Here is an 18,157-nt window from a genome sequence, read left to right as displayed (position 1 = left end):
GCAAGAATTGGCCTTGCTGTAAAAAATTGCAATGATATGTACCTGAATATGAGATACAACCGTCTGTCACATTAAGCAAACAAATGTGAAAAGACACATAGTATCAAAGTGGCGCTCCTGTCAAATTGCTGAGAATTGACACAATTGCATATAGGGTAAATGCACATAAAGTCGCTAAACATTAAATCGCAGATCTGACAAGTGGATAAACGTGAAGGTAAAGTTTGTGGCTAGCTTCATAAGTAAATAAAGAAGTGGAGATGGTCGGATAGTGCACCAATCACCGTATTCAAACCCATGCTCTTTTCACATTTGTTTGCTTAATGTGATAGACTGTTGTATCTCATATTCATTTATTTTTTAGTTTAAGTGGCAGCCAGATTGTATATTTCTCTCCTATTGTGATTAATCACAGTGCCAGCATGTGTTAATCTGTTTGGAAACTCATTGCGCTGGGTGGGAAGGAGATAAGTGAGCCTAGTTTTATTTCTTTCCTCTTTTTTTTCATAATGATATGTACCTGTCAAACAGGTGCAAGAAAAATTGGTCTTTGGGTGTCGGTGGCGCCTTCCCACAGTAACCCTATAGAGTTAATCTTGATGAAAGCAAGAATCGGCCTTGCTGTAATAAGTTGCAATGATATGCACCTGTCAAACACAGGCAGAAAAATTACTCTTTGTGTGTCGGGGGCACCTTCCCACCGTGACCCTATAGAGGTACTCTTGATGAAAGCAAGAATTGGCCTTGCTGCAATAAATTGCAATGATATGCCCCTGTCAAACAGGTGCAGAAAAATTACTCTTTGGGTGTCGGGGCGCCTTCTCACCGTGACCCTATAGAGGCATATGAAAAAAAGGGGAAGGTGGAGACCTTCCAAGAGAGTCACAGTGACTGGACACTATGGTTGATTTCATTACATTTTATTGTAAAACACACCATGATATTAAATGTAGCAAAAATAATAAGTAATACCTTCCAAGATCATTTCAAAGACAACGTTGTCATTAAAAAGAGGGGGGGAACGCAGCAATGTACACAGAACTATATGGCATTAAACTGGCAGTAACGCACACATAGCAATATGGCGTTAAACTGGCAGTAACGCTCACAGAACTATATGACGTTAAACTGGCAGTAATACACACAAAACGATATGGCGTTAAACTGGCAGTAACGAACACAGAAATAAATGACGTTAAACTGGCAGTAACGCACAAAACGATATGGCGTTAAAATGGCAGTAATGCACTCAAAACTATATGGCGTTAAACTGGCAGTAATGCACACAGAACTATATGGCGTTAAACTGGCAGTAATGCATACAGAACTATATGGCGTTAAACTGGCAGTAACGCACACAAAACTATATGGAGTTAAACTGGCAGTAACTCTCACAGAACTATGTGGCGTTAAACTGGCAGTAACGCACACAGAACTATATGGCGTTAAAGTGGCAGTAACGCACGCAAAACTATATGGCGTTAAACTGGCAGTAACGCACACAAAACGGTATAGCGTTAAACTGGCAGTAGCGCTCACAGAACTATATGGTGTTAAACTGACAGTAATGCACACAAAACAATATGGTGTTAAACTGGCAGTAGCGCACACAGAACTATATGGCGTTAAACTGGCAGTAACGCACACAGAAGTGAATGGCGTTAAACTAGTAGTAACGCACACAGAACTATATGGCATTAAACTGGCAGTAACGCACGCAAAACTATATGGCGTGTCCAGCTATGATGACAGTGTCCAATCATGACTCTGACAGTGCTCTGTGTCTTGATTGGCTGAAGCTTTCACTGCTTCAGCCAATCAGGGCTTGCAATGCACTGTTCAGCACCACAATGCATTGTGGTCAGTTCGGGGGGGCGAACAAACGGTTGAACGAACCCGTTTGTTTGGCTGTTCGCCGAATGACCGAACAACGAAAGTTCGTCCTGAACTTATGCTCGAACCAAACCATTCGCCCATCCCTACACAAGGAGAGTGAGCAGCAGTGAGCGATCTTTATTACAGGAAGCTCCTACACAGGTTTTTTTGCAAAGTTTTAAAAATGTTGTTAATGCCGAAAAAGTTAAATAGTTGAATTATCTGTCTTGTCAACACGCTGTGTCTCACACAAATGCACACTGAATTATAAACTAGAAAAATGTGCCAAACAACGGAGGCAATTAACAAGTTGGCTGTGTGAGCAACTTACGATCGGCCATTTGAAAATAGGCAATTAGTGATCATTAGCCCTCAGGTTAAAAAAAATGCATTGTTCTAATGCCATACCTCCCAACTTTCCCAGGGTCCAGCGATGCGGGGGATCGAAGCCCTGCTCGTCCCCCCCTCCGGCAGTTTAACTGTGGGCGCCCGGTTGTGGCTTCACAGCCGGCCTCCCACTGCGCATGCGTGAGCGGCGCCGCGCGCCGTCACTGGCCCTGCGATCATCTGGGACTGATCACGTGTCCCAGATGATTGACAAGAGGGAGGGTGGAGAGGCGATCTCCCTTCCTGCACCGAGGGAAGTGGCGACAGGAGCCCAGGCACCGAAGGAGGCAGACTACGAGGGACCCCCTAGCAACAGGCATTTAGAGGTGAGTAAAAAAAAATTTTTCTCCAAATGTTTTTTTTTTATTTTTTTAAGCACTTTACTAATTTTTTTTTTTTTTTGGGGTGGAACTCCACTTTAAAGGAGAATTGTACAAAAAAAGATTAGTTAAACCCACAAGTGCTTTTTTTTTTTTACCACCACTATTCCTTTATATTGGCTTCTGGAATTTACAAATGCAGCAATTTGGATGAAAGGTTTACCACTGGCAAAAACTTTTTGAAAGATAAATAGTGCATTGTACAGTATATACAACTATATAGATCAGAACAAAATGAAGGACAAATTAGAAGGAAAGAGGGACGATTTCCTTCGAAATCAGGGACAGTTGGGGACTATGCTAATGCATCTGATACTGTTATACGTGGGAGACTAGCACTACAAGGAAAGAGTATTTCACAGTATGTGGATATTTATGTGTTATGCAACACACGGTCGGACTTTTCAACCGCACTGGTGCGACGGACTTTCCGACGGACTTTTGACAGACTTCCGCCAGACTTTTTTTACGAACGGAATTGCCTACACACGACCGGACTTTCTAGCGGACCTATTTCCCGATGGAGTTATGGCGGACTTTCCAAATGAACAGACTTGCCCACACACGAACAAGTCCGTTCACAGTGCTGTGTGTTTGTGAAGAGGGCAAAGGACACTAGTTTGGGGGGGTGCTTGGGGGGTGGATGGGGGGTGATGCAAGGGGGGAAAGGACATTACTATGGGGGAAGGGGCAGAGGACACTACTGTGGGGGGGCTCACCCCACCCCCTGCCCAGCGATCTTCAATTTCCTCCATGTTGTCCAGGTAGATCTCAGCCTCTGAAAGTTTACCTTCCCCTGGTCTAAGGTTCACCACACACATTGCAATTTGATTGTACAATCTCCTTTAGTTCTTCCAACACGTATATAGTGTAAGGGCCTGCCTGATTGGATTTGATTAGACAGATTAGGTAGGTTCTCATATTACAGTAAGTCTAAAGATGATTGTGTAGTCACGTTGTAATGTGCATGGTGGCCCTTAGAGGTTGATTTACTAGAGTAAAATAGACTCTGCAAGTGCAGTTGCTCCAGAGCTTAGTAAATGAGGTTTAGCTTTACTTTGCAAAGAATACCCAGTCACGTGCAAGGAAAATTTTAAAAAAATGCATTTTTTGCTTGCATATGATTGGATGATGGAACTCAGAAAAGCTTTTGCTTATTTACTAAGCTCTGGAGCAACTGCACTTCGCAAAGTGCACAGTCTATGTGCCTTCAGTAAATCAACCCCTAAGAGGGGACTTCCTCTCACTTTGTTGAGATTTCCACTGACCTTCTGTTGTATCTCTGGGACAGGAAGTGAAGAGAAGCAAATACTAACATGGAGACTTTCCACTGGTCTCACCTGGACAGTCCGGGTTTTGGACCATGTGTCCGGGTGTCTGGGTTTCAGATTGCATGAATTTATTCACATTGAACTGTGGCTAACTGTCCCGGGCAGGAGGAACACTCCACTACCCCTCCCCCCCAGTCAGCGGGATCTCTGCCCCTCCAGAGAGTCAGGCGATCTGTTGATTCTCCACACAGCACTAATCAGAAATGGCCAGTTCCTCTGGCCCCCTCCCAGTAAGGTGGGAGGAAATTCGTCCATCCACCTAATTTGTGTGGATAGAGGAATCTGTTTTTTGCATTCAGTCCACAATTATATGTATTGGAAGAGTTTTTTTTTTTTATTGTTCTGAGGTTTATACATGTCTGTGAGAGACTTACCGTACTTGTGCTTCAGCATTGTAACCATATTTTATGGGTACAAAAATGTTCGGGATCGGCTTGCAGAAAAGGTGGCAACCCTTTTCTTGATCCCATCCTCTCTTAGTGTCCAATTAAGAAAATAAGATGATAGGTGTAAAAATGATACAGGATTTAGTAATGCATTATTCTGTTCCATTTGTATTCTATAAATACATTTCTATATGTATTCTCAGCTTTCTTTTTTTTTGTTTTAGGGAAATTCTGGCCTTGGATTTAGCATTGCCGGAGGTATAGATAATCCTCACGTAGGAGACGACCCGGGCATTTTTATTACTAAGATCATCCCAGGAGGGGCAGCAGCAGAAGACGGCAGACTCAGGTAAGAGGAGATAAGGCTGTCATTTGATGTGTGCTTCCACTGAAAGCATGAGACTTCTTTTTTTTTTTTTTATAAATCTATCACATCCATAGCAAAGTCACTGTTCTGAAAAAAAATATATATATACCGTATATATATTACTGCGCAGGTGATAACAACTATATGTGAATAAAAGCTGCTTGCTATTAGACATGTGCACTGACAAAAAATGTCTTCGTTTTCGTTTCATTCGTTTTTTTGCTTTTTTCCGAAATTCGGAAATTCAAAAATTCGGAATTCGGAAATCCGAAAATTCGAATTTTCGAATTTTGAATTTCCCAATTTTCACATTTCCGAATTTTGAATTTTTCAAATTCCAAATTTTAGAATTTCCAAATTTTAGAATTTCGAATTTTCAGATTTTCAAATTTCCGAATTTTGAAATTTCAAATTCTGAATTTTAGAATTTCCAAATTTTCGAATTTCGAATTTTCAAATTTCCGAATTTTGAATTTTTTCGAATTCTGAATTTCCGAAATTTTTGAATTCTGAATTTCCGAATTTTTGAATTCCAAATTTCCGAATTTTCGGATTTTCGGAATTCGGAAATTCAGAAATTCGAAAATCCGAAAATTCGAAAATTTGAAAATCTGAAAAAAAGAAAGAAAACCAGTACAATTCGAAATAATAACTAACTATTAAATTATAGGTATTGGAATTCCCTTTCAAATTTGGCTGTTTGTGAATGTAACGAATACAAATTTATCTGCAGTTACGAATTATCCGAAATAACGAATGCATCTAAACAAATGGAATTGAACAAATTAATAATAAATAATAATAATAAAAAGGTTTTATTATTATTATTGTTATTTATTATTATTAGATCGTTACGTTCCATTCATTTAGATACAGCATTCGTTATTTCGTACAATTCGTAACTTCGGATAAATTCGTACTCATTATGTTCACTAACAGCCAAATTTGAAAGGAAATTCTAATACCTATAATTTAATATTTATTATTAGTTAGTTATTATTTCAGATTTTTGGGTTTTCAAATTTTCAGATTTTCAATCTTTTGAATGTTCAGATTTTCATTCTTATTTTTGGATTTTCAAATTTCCAAATTTTAGAGATTTAGAATTTACTAATTTCAAATTTTCGAACTTCTTCATTTCAAATTTCCGAATTTCGAATTCGAAGGAATTCATGGGGTGCCCAGAAAAAAAGATTCTTGCATGGTTTGGGACAATTTTGATACTCTCCTCCACTTGCTGCAGATTATCTCTCCTTCTCCCTCCAGCACAATTCTTCAGGCGCAGCTAGCACATGGTTAGGCCTGACTCTGATTTCAACCAGGCCTTAGCAAAACTACCTTATTACAGGCAGGGACCACAGGCCCCTATGGTGTAGCAAAGAAAGTTCTGGTGCTAGCTGCCCTCTTTGGTGGACTACTGATCCCAGTAACCCCTCTGCAGACCCTGACAGCCCTCCCGGCTGCAGCGGCCTGTCTTCACTGCCAATGACATCACAGTCTCTCCCGCTGGCTCTACATCCAACTCTGACTGCACACTCCCAGTCTGTTCCGGCATGCCTCCCAGCTCTCCCAACTGTGCCTGCCAGTCACCGACGCCTGGTGGATCCCTCCTGGAGACTTGCCCAGCATTTTTCTCCACTGTCCTCTCCTGCTCCTGTTCAAGACACCCCTTGGGTTGTGTGGGGTTCCTGTTCAGCTCTTAGCCCCTGGCCCAAGGTCACCCCCCACCAGACTGGGGGGGCTTCCTCAAAGGCCCTAACAGCCTAATACTCCATCTCCAGTTCTTCCACCCGAACAACTCCTCCCCAGCTGGGCTGACTCTAGGTATTTAAGAAGGCCTGCCCCCTGCCAATCCAGGTTGGGGATTGGTTAGGGCTCCTTAGATCACCCCAGACAGCTCCACCCTTCTTCCCCCCCTTCCTTCTAGAAGCAGAAGGGAGGTAACCGAAAGATGAAACTAGCTGTGAGCCACCAGCCTACTCTAAGCCACTCCCAGCCCCACAGATCAAAACAAACAGGCCTAGCTTTGAGCTAAGCCTGCCTAAATTTACCTGTTCTACAAAAAAATTTTGCTCTAGCACCTACACTAGGTAGAGGGTGCTACATATACAGAGTAAAAAAGTCCCTTTCTCTGCAGCCTCAGCTGCACTGAAAATGAATGAAGCATCGTAAACACCGGAAAAGGAAGGAGCCGGTAAATGACAGATTTACTGGCTCCTTCCTCCGCTCTCCATCCTGAAAGATTCGGGGCGGGGGGGACTGGTGGAGGAGCCGGAGAGCTGGGGAGGACACAGGGGGACGCAGAGGAGAACGAGGGGAACGAAGGAGGACATGGAGGGACTAAAGGAGGAGCTGGAGAGCCGGGAAAGATGCAGGGGGACCCAGAGGAGGACAGGATATTTCTATCTATCTATTTATGCGCTATATATATATATATATATATATATACATATATATACAGTATATATAAACACAATACTGTCAAAAGTATTGGGACGCCTGCCCTTACACACATGAACTTTAATGGCATCCCAGTCTTAGTCCATAAGGGTTCAATACTGAGTTGGGCCAGCCCTTTGCACATGCTGGGCAATATATATATATTTAGAAATTGATTTATGATTTGTATGAACCTGTAGGGTACACCATATCCTTCAGATGCTGGGGAGGTTGGAATTCACATCATTCATTCCTTTTATCTTCACTAATTTGGGACCTGCTTGACCAGTTTTCGTCATCTGGTTTGTAAAGGTCACTAATGAAATGTGTTCTACTCTTCCTTAAATGGTATTAAACCTGTTTATTTATTCATCCTGATAATGAATGCAGATGACTAAATAAACTGATGATACCTAATGGCTGATTGGAAAATCGGAATAATGCTAATGTTTTCTGAAACACGCTAATGCGCACTTACCCTGCCACAAATGTGAATTCAAGGTAAATAATTACACTATATTCCATGGGGAAGTTTAACTTTGTAATTATTTATTGTGATATGACTATTTCAACATCCCCTAATTTAAAGACATCTATTAGACATATTTTAGCCTTCAGAAAATTATCGGCATTAACACCTGCTCGTGTTTATTTTGTTCTTTCATTTTTCCGTTTTACGTGCTCAGAAATATAATTTTGTTCTTGAAAAAAAAAATGGCAGATAAAAAAAAATTAATCCATTATGTTTGATGCCTTATGATTAGGGATGCAAATGCGCAAAAGTTATTAAAATAAACATTACACTTTACAAACACGAGTGAGCAGAGATTGAGAATCCTTATTTGACCTAAAATCCGAAAAATGTCACAAATTACAATTGTCTTATGGATGAGTGAATCAGTTTTTTTTAATTTGCTTAGATGTAGAAAAGCAGTTCTTAACCTGAGGTATATGAACCCTGGGCGTACCTGTACACAAGTATGGGTTACCTCAAGGTCTACGGTGATATGGTGGATCATCAGTCTGTTCCAGGTTTTGACATCAGTAAACTGGTGCAAGGGTCATAATGTGATTGGTGGACAACAATCTAAGGTCGCTTTCTCACATGCATATATAAATATACTAAGGCCCCTCTTACACAAGGTGGACTCTGCTTGCGATCCGCTTGCTTAGTGGGGGATCTGCCCACTGATCCCCCGCTGGCTGAACAGAGGAGAATGGGCAGATCACCAATCAATGTCTATGTTTTGCCTATGTCCCCTATGCTTGCCTATAATACACCCCTGACTTTATTTTTGGGTTTATAACAGCAGACTAGGATAATAGATTGAATTTCATTCCGTAGGTTTGTAACCAAGAAGTCACTAGAATGCTGCACTCGGACTCAGTTATTACCTCTTATGTGATGAAAGTCTGTAGAGATGGATGTGCATGGGACTTTGAATGTGTGGGATAATTAACAAGATAAGTGTAAAGAGAACATAAAGGACACCCACCCCAAGCACCTCCTCCCTCTGAAGAAGCTCGTCTGACGAGTGAAACGCGTCAGTATGACGTCATCACATTGGTGATGTCCAGACACAGATTGGTCTCTACGGACACTCTGCCTTCCCCTGGGAAAGAGCCGCGGAATTAGCAGGGTGGTACACATAGAGGCTGTAGCGTGTGGTGGTTGGTGTCTGTGAAGACAGGAGGACAGTTTAATCCCCTCATTCTCTCCTTACTATTGTTACAAAACTTCAGGTGAAATATAGGACTCTCTGAAAACATGTGGTGTGGCTGTTTCAAGATGCACAATAAAGAGGCACTTGAAGAAAGATGGGCTGCATGGTCGGGTCGCCAGAAGAAAGCCATTACTATGCAAATGCCACAAAGTATCCCGCTTACAATACGCCAAACAGCACAGAGACAAGCCTCAAACCTTCTGGCACAAAGTAGTTTGGAGTGATGAGACCAAAATTGAGCTTTTTGGCCACAACCATAAACGCTTCATTTGGAGAGGAGTCAACAAGGCCTATGATAAAAGGTACACCATTCCTACTGTGAAACACGGAGGTGGATCACTGATGTTTTGGGATGTGTGAGCTACAAAGGCACAGAAAATTTGGTCAAAATTGATGGCACGATGAATGCAGTATGTTATCAAAAAATACTGGAGGAATATTTGCATTCATCAGCCAGTAAGCTGCACATGGAACGTGCTTGGGTATTCCAACATGACAATGATACAAAACAAAAGGCCAAGTCGAACTGTCATTGGCTACAGCAGAAAAAAAGTGAAGGGTCTGGAGTGGCCATCTCAGTCTCCTGACCTCAATATCATTGAGCCACTCTGGGGAGATCTCAAACACAGTTTATGCAAGACAGCCCAAGAATTTACAGGAACTGGAGGCTTTTTGCCAAGAGAAATTGGCAGCTTTACCATCTGAGATGATAAAGAGCCTCATCCACAAATACCACAAAAGACTTCAAGCTGTCATTGATGTTAAAGGGGGCAATACACGATATTAAGGAACTGGGGTATGTAAACTTTTGATCAGGGTCACTTGGGTAGTTTCTGTTCTCATTATGATTTAAAAAGAGTAAACACAGTTGATTGATAATAAATGGTTTCAGCAAAACACTAACCATGAGTGAAAGAAAAGTGTTTGTGTTATCATTCATAGTCTGCCAGGGTATGTAAACTTATGAGCACAACTGTAGATGAGTTCTTGCTAGAAAAAAATATATATATATATTAAGCAACAAAGAGCATGGATTTATGAAAGACAGAAGTTGTCAAACAAATCTGATTTCTTTTTACGAGGAGGTAAGCAAAACCTTAGATTTTTTTTTTAAAGTGGCTTCAAGCCCCATGGCAGTGGCATGAAGATAGGGTTAGCCAGGGATGCAGCTCCTTCTGGTGCCCGGTTCTGAAGGGTCCATCTCTGATCTTGCTTTCCTTGATGGAAGCATCAAGATGCGTTTAAAATTTTAAAAGTTACAGCTGTGCACATTTTGTGGATCTTTTTTGTTTTCATGGGGTGGGGGCAAAGGACTTTAGCTTCTCAAACAGATTTGCTGGCAAGCTCTTGTCGGAAAAAGTTGCAATGCCCTTTGAGATTGCATGATAAGGACAAACACATATTGCAAAAAATCAGAGGAGTAAGCAGATGTTTCATGTGATATAAGAAAGAGAACAGAGCGTGTTTGGGTGAAGCTCAGCTGCGTCTGGACTTTGATAGTCACATGTGTTCATCCCAAATTAGCGTCACACAGTGCCTGGAGCAACGCACAGACTTCTCTCCTTGTTTCATCCGAATGACTCAAATTGCGGTGCTGGTCACTGTCTATCCTTCACAAACATGGAGACTGTTTAGTAACCCCTAGTGGAGAAAATCAAGCAAGCTCTATGTTTTAAAATATTTTGGATGCCTCTTTTAATATGCTATTTACTGTAAGGAAAACAAAAATGAAGTTCACTTTGGACTATTCTGGGAAGATAGCACAATGGCATGTTATTGAGAACAATGATCTCTCTGTACAATGATGCCTCGGTTTAAGCTTGTTTCTGGGTGGCTGGGGTTAAAGTAGACCCACTGTATATTCAAATGTTAAAACGGTATTAACCTCAAAACAAAAGTATAATATATTGCAGCTTATCAGTCCTTTAATGTGATGGCTACATTCGTTTAGGCGGCTGTTTTCCCTTCATTTTTCACCTGGTGATCTGGCCAGAAGCACACTTACTGTCTTAGGTGTCTCAACTAATGATGGAGGAGCATCAGAGACATCTTTGGTCAGAAGCATTGTCAGTGTGGGTAGAGGGTAGTGTTAGATATACCAGCAGATTTAGATGGACTTGACTAAAAAAAATAAAGCTGAACTCTAGCTAAGCCCTCGTTTACATCTGTGTGATTTGTCATGCGATTTGACAGTTTCAAATCATATGACAAGTCGTACCACATTGCCAGCAATAGAACCGTTCAAATTGTCACGACTCATGTCGCAGCGACTTTGAAAACAGTTCCTGAACTACTTTTTTCTGATTTGCATAGACTTCTGTTAAACAAAGTCGCAAGCCGCAATGAAATCAGAGGTGCAAATCGCACTGACCTAAGCCTTTGAAATCACGTTGAAGTAGTATGTGCAGGAGAGGGGTGTGGAGTGTATGGTGGTGGGTGGTTTGTGCAGGAGAGGGGTGTGGAGTGTATGGTGGTGGGTAGTGCGTGCAGGAGAGGGGTGTGGAGTGTATGGCGGTGGGTGGTATGTGCAGGAGAGGATTGCAGAGTGTATGGCAGTGAGTGGTATGTGCAGGAGAGGAGTATGGAGAATATGGCGGTGGTAAGTATGTGCAGAGAGAGGAGTACAGAGTGTATGGCGGTGGGTGGTATGTGCAGGAGAGGAGTGCCGAGTGTGTGATGATGGGTAGTATGTGCAGCAGAAGATGGGGTGCGGAGTATATGGCAGTGGATAGTATGTGCAGGAGGGGGGTGCAAAGTGTATGGCAGTGGGTAGTATGTGCAGGAGAGAAGTACATAGTGTATGGCGGTGAGTGGTGTGTGCAGGAGAGGAGTGTGTGATGCTGGGTAGTATGTGCAGGAGAGGGGTGTGGAGTATATGGCAGTGGGTAGTATGTGCAGGAGAGGAGTGCAGAGTATATGGAGGCGGGTAGTATGTGCAGGAGAGGAGTGCGGAGTGTATGGCAGTGGGTAGTATGTGCAGGAGAGGAGTGCAGAGTATATGGAGGTGGGTAGTATGTGCAGGAGAGGAGTTCAGAGTATATGGAGGTGGGTAGTATGTGCAGGAGAAAAGTGTGGAGTGTATGGCGGTGGGTGGTATGTGCAGGAGAGGAGTGCAGACTATATGGAGGTGGGTAGTATGTGCAGGAGAGGAGTGCGGAGTATATGGCGGTGGGTGGTATGTATAGAAGAAAAATGGATGGTGTAAATTACAGTTAAAATCTTTATTTTCCAATTATTTTAGTGTGTTTAAAATTCCATCAAATTCTTGAGGAAAATCTGCTGCCCTCTGCCAGAAAGTTGTCAATGGGAAGAAGGTTTACCTTCCAACATGACAATGACCCAAACCACACATCAAAAATGACTGCACAGTAGTTGGAGGAGGAAAAGGAGAATGTCCTTGCTTGGCCTAGTCAGAGACTTAAACCCCATTGAAAATCTGTGGAATGACTTGAAGACTGCAGTCCACAAATGGTCACCAGTTCTGCAAAGAAGAGTGGGCAAATATTGCAAAGTCTAAATATGTTAGCAGAGACATATCCCAACAGACTAGAAGCTGCAATTAAAGCAAATGGTGGTTCAACAAAATACTGACATAAGGGGGTCATCCTTTTTCCAACTCAGTGACTCTGTTTTAATTTTTTTTTCTGACATGTTGGTGTTATATCTTTCACTTGGACGTTATAAGTTGCACTGAGTAAATACAGCTGGATAAAACAAAAACGGTGTCTGTCTTAATTTTAGGCTGCAAAGCAACAAAATTTGATTATTTTAAAGGGGTTAATTCTTTCCTATACCCACTGTAATATACCTGGCCAGTGCCCCCAGAAGCTGGAAACCACCAAAGTAGGCACTATTCCTCCAGTGACCCCCACTTGCTTCCAGGTTGGGGTCACTGGAGGAATAGTACCCTGCTGCATTCTGAACATAGGAGGTCGGTTGCTTGGCACAGGTGCCATTAAGAGAATGCTTTGTCTCCGCCCTGCCTCTCCACCTCATCCAATCAGAGAATGCTTTGCATTTTCTGAATGGCGCCTGTAATGGAACCCAGCTTGGAACCCGGAAGCAAGCAGAGACCACTGGAGTTGCTGTGTCTACTCCAGTGATTTCCAGCTACCAGGGGCATCGGTCAGATATGATATTTATATTATAAACCAAAAATAAATTGCACTAAAATTTAAAAAAATGTGATTATTGAATAATGATAAGTCTCTATTCATAAGCACTTTAAAAAAGAAAGTCCATAAAGTGACGTGTTGTCCAATATAACCCTCATGCCGCGTACACACGGGGGACTTTTCTACCGGACTAGTCCGACAAACTTTTCAGCGGACTTTCGATGGACTTTTGACAGACTTCCAACGGACTTTCTAATGAACGGACTTGCCTACACACGATCACACCAAAGTCTGACGGATTCGTACGTGATGACGTACACCGGACTAAAATAAGGAAGTTGATAGCCAGTAACCAAAAGCTGCCCTAGCGTCGGTTTTTGTCCGTCGGACTAGAATACAGACGAGCGGTTTTATGGGTCCGGCGGAGTTACGACGTAAAGATTTGAAGCCTGAAAAACTAGGGATGTATCATATCGCGGAGTGGCACCGTGGATACACCAAAAATATGCCTGTGCCGCGTCCTACAAATACGTGTTCAAAAAGCAAGCAAGAGGGACTTTTGGACTTTTTAGGCACAACTACAAAGATATGTCTATAAAAAGGTTATTTTATTCAAATAGAAAAATACATAACAACAAATTTTGATTAAAAACCACAAATCATGTGTATATATATATATATATATATATATATATATATATATATATATATATTAGAGCGATAGCTATAAAACACCATCTAGGTACATAATTCTTCGGACATCTGGATATCCATTCCAAGTAACAGTCAGTCCGAGAAGATGGCTAGATAGCAAGTCCGCGATCGATTAATTCATATCATATAGGTATTCGATGCTCGACATGTTTCGCGTGTCTTCACGCTTCTTCAAGAGAGAAACAGTATATGTTGTGGCTATAGAAATACATAACATGACAATTACATAATTAATATATAAAACCATAAAGATTGGCATCTACAATGACGCCACATATTTTGGTCTCAGAAAAAGTTCATGCTGATTCAGGTAATGCAGTGATAGGTGCGCAAACCAGAGAGGTGATGAAAGGCTACCATGGGGACGTACACAACATAGTCTTGAAAAATAATTGGCAGGTGTGACAGAATAAAGAAACTACATATAATATGTTGTAATTCTATATATTCCTAGATCCCCAATAACCTGGAGTCGAGAGGGAAAAAGAAGAAACAAGGGGGTAGGGGGGAAGGGGAGGAAAAAAGGGGGGCAGGAAGGGAAAGAGAAGGAAGAGAGGGAAAGGGAAGGAAGGAAGGAAAAGGGGAAAAGGGGGACTTCCCCTTGTCCCCTTTTTCCCCTTTTCCTTCCTTCCTTCCCTAAATTATCGACAATAGACTCACCCCTATTCCCCATTTTAGGGACCCCTCAGTTTGGACCGGTTTGAAGAAGGGACCTTTTGGTATGTTGACAGACCAGGGGCTTTTTCAAGCCTCCCATTTTGTGAGATCAGGAACCTGGCCTACAATACAAGAGATAACAGGTCGCACACCTTACCAGCTGGATTTTTGGAGGGCAGTGCAGAGACATTTCCTTGATACTTTGACTTCACCGAGTAGATATGAGCGAACGCTAACAAAGTTTGAGGGATATTGCACTGGGAGTGGTATACTCTACCAAACTCTCTCCAAAATGAGTGCATTGTTGGGGGCACCCCCCGAGGACTTCCGGTTGCCCTTCTTTAGGAGGTGGGAGATGGAGGTAGACCGGGTCTTCTCGGAGGAGCAATGGAACAAGATATTACGTAACACGTTTGAATCCTCAGTTAGCATAAGAATGCAAGAGACAAGCTTTAAGATCCTATCACAGTGGTAACGCACCCCGGCCTTTTTACATAGATGCTACCCAGATAACTGTTGGCGATGTGAGGGAAAAGGAGGGACGCTAGTTCATATTTTTTGGTCCTGCCCCAGAATAAAGGGTTTCAGGAGGGAGGTCCGGAAAATTGCCCAAAGGTTTAGTGAGCAGGAGATCCCTAAAGACCCGACTTTTTTTTATTACAAGATACCGACATTCCGGTTGAACTCTATAAAAAGTCGGTTCTTTGTCATCTCCTGAATGCAGCAAGAGCATGCATCCCAGTATTGTTGGAACAGACACAACCACCATCAGTAGGGATGTGGCTCAAACGGGTAGAACAGTTGAACACAATGGAAGATTTGGTTTGAACATCCTGGCAGAAACGGAGGGGTCTATCTGGAAACATGGTCCCTTTGGAATCTTTTTAGATACACAGAGGAGGGAAGATCCCTTATAGATGTGAACTGAGCAGATGCTATTTAGGGATCTGGGGGGTGTGACTGGAGGGACGCGCCGGGGGGAGGGAGATGGGTGAGAGAGAAGGGAGGGGTTTTCACCCCCCCTTTTTTTGGGGGGGAGTGGGATGGTGGGCGAGGGGAAAATTTTTTGGATACAGGGTGAATATAATTGAGGACCCCCCCAGTTCCGAAGACACGGTGTGGGTCTTGGATGGGGGCGGGGGGCTTGTTATCCATCTGCATGTTTAGGAAGGAATAATGGCTTTTGATTTGAAGTAATACGAGTAAGGTTTCAGGGGGAAGGAGATTATTAAGTATACCAATAAATAGAGTATAGTATACCATGGTATATCATCTAGCAGATAGAGATGGATATTATATTATGTATGATGATTATGGAATGTATGTTGTTTTCTTGATTTAAAATAAAAATAAAGGATTAAATTGAAAAAAAAATAAGAGAAACAACAATTGTAAATGATTATGCTTGAAAATTGGCATGAATAAAATCGCATGGCATGTCAAAAAGACATACCTATACAGGTATGTCTTTTTGACATGCCATGCAATTTTATTCATGGCAATTTTCAAGCATAATCATTTACAATTGTTGTTTCTCTTATAGTATATATTATCATGCGACACTTCCAAAAAACTCCCGAAGAAGCTCTTCTGAGCGAAACATGTGGAGTAAGAAGTGGTTGTACATGTCAAAATAAATAATACGTCACTCTTGCAAATGTTTATTGCGAATTTAAAGAATTGTTTAAATAAAATTTATATTTTTCTAAATCGATTGATTATTCTACTCCTTGGTACCTTAAAAGTCCCGCCTGCCCGTTCTTTCTTTTTTTTAGTACAGCATAGGGGCACCAATCACCATTCCGGTCAGTTGCTTACCCTAGGTTCAGTTGCTGTGCCCCCCTGCAAATACAAGCCCTGACTTTGCATCCTACTCAACAGACAGAGAGATGACAAACCAACATTGTACCATGTGTTGACCATTCTGATCGTTATACAGCTTTTTATGTTCTGTTTTATGTGGAGTTTTCCTGGCATTGAATCCCAGCTCCATAAAACAAGCAATCTGTTCTGAGTTCATTGAGTCTGTTTGCTGCTTGGGACTTGCAAAGATAAAACGCCTTGACACAGGTCGCTTCTCTATATTGCACAGATCACATATTTTACTACGTAATATGTCCATGGTTTGTCCTTCAAGTTATAATTGTTCTGAAGAGAAAAACAAGGACATGTACCAGTGCCCATCATTGATACCCTTCAAGAGAAAGTTCAGCTTCAGTAAAATGCAATAATAGCGGCCACAAACAGTTACACTTTTATGCAGTTTGTTTCCCTAAAGAGAAACTGCTATCAAATGCAAGTGACTGCATAATAAATGATCACAGGGGATGATTTACTAAAACTGAAGAGTGCAAAATGATGCAGCTCTGCATAGAAACCAATCAGCTTAATTAAACAAGCTGAAGTTAGAAGCTGATTGGCTAAGACGCACAGCTGCACCAGATTTTGCAATTTCCAGTTTTGGTAAAAAAAAAATTTTCTCCAGAAATATAGCTCCATCTTTGTTTAGGCATCATCCAGGGTCATCATCTACATCGTCTCACCTTGTGACTTGATACAGAGGGGGTGGAGGTATGGTGAAGAGACTGAAGAAGTGCTTCCTCCTGCCTGCAGTAGACTGATAATATCAAATTAGCCTAGGCAATTAAGAGTTCCCTTCACTAGAACTAAGGGGCCAAGCCCAACCCCTGAAAAACAACACCACACTATAATCCCCCCTCCACCAAAGCAAGGTCCATAAAGACATGGATGAGAGTTTGGGGGAGAGTCCTGACCTCAACGCGATAGCGCACTTTTGGGATGAATTAGATCGGAGACTGCGAGCCAGGCCTTCTCGTCCACCATCAGTGTCTGACCTCACAAATGTGCTTCTGGAAGAATGGTCAAACATTCCCATAGACACACTCCTAAACCTCATAGACAGCCTTCCCAGAAGAGTGTTGACAATATAGTGTATGCCAGGAATTATTTACTTAGGCAGATTTGGGAAGGTATATATATATACGAGTACAGTATCTCACAAAAGTGAGTACACACCTCACATTTTTGTAAATAGTTTATTATATCTTTTCATGTGACAACACTGAAGAAATTACACTTTGCTACAATGTAAAGTAGTGAGTGTACAGCAACAAAAGTGAGTACACCCCTAAGTGAAAATGTCCAAATTGGGCAGAAAGTGTCAATATTTTGTTTGGCCACCATTATTTTCCAGCACTGACTTAACCCTCTTGGGCATGGAGTTCACCAGAGCTTCACAGGTTGCCATTGGAGTCCTCTTCCTCTCCTTCATGACGACATCACGGAGCTGGTGGATGTTAGAGACCTTGCTCTCCTCCACCTTCCATTTGAGTATGCCCCACAGATGTTCAATAGGGTTTAGGTCTGGAGACCTGCTTGGCCAGTCCATCACCTTTACCCTCAGATTCTTTAGCAAAGCAGTAGTCAACTTGGAGGTGTGTTTGGGGTCATTATCATGTTGGAATACTGACCTGCGGCCAAGTCTTCAAAGGAAGGGGATCATGCTCTGTTTCAGTATATCACAGTACATGTTGGCATTCATGGTTCCCTCAATGAACTGTAGCTCCCCAGTGCTGGCAGCACTCATGCAGCCCCAGACCATGACACTCCCACCACCATGACTGACTGTAGGCAAGACACACTTTTCTTTGTACTCCTCACCGGGTTGCCGCCACACACGCTTGACACCATCTGAACCAAATAAGTTTATCTTGGTCTCATCAGAACACAGGATATGGTTCCAGTAATCCATGTCCTTAGTC

The 18,157-nt window shown here is 42.0% G+C and overlaps 1 protein-coding gene across 10 annotated transcripts in view; it reads left to right on the top strand.

Annotated features, from left to right (window-relative positions):
- Nucleotides 1-18,157, top strand: part of DLG2 (discs large MAGUK scaffold protein 2) — a 2,047,541-nt gene that overhangs the window by 1,311,691 nt on the left and 717,693 nt on the right. For all 10 annotated transcript variants that reach the window (XM_073612834.1, XM_073612838.1, XM_073612841.1 and 7 more), the window contains one exon: nt 4,584-4,708. In XM_073612834.1, coding sequence (XP_073468935.1) covers nt 4,584-4,708 — 125 coding nt within the window. The remainder of the gene's footprint in view (nt 1-4,583; nt 4,709-18,157) is intronic.

Source organism: Aquarana catesbeiana, linkage group LG02 (assembly GCF_042186555.1).
Source record: "Aquarana catesbeiana isolate 2022-GZ linkage group LG02, ASM4218655v1, whole genome shotgun sequence".
Lineage (NCBI taxonomy): Eukaryota > Metazoa > Chordata > Amphibia > Anura > Ranidae > Aquarana > Aquarana catesbeiana.
This window is presented reverse-complemented; position numbering and strand designations above follow the sequence as displayed.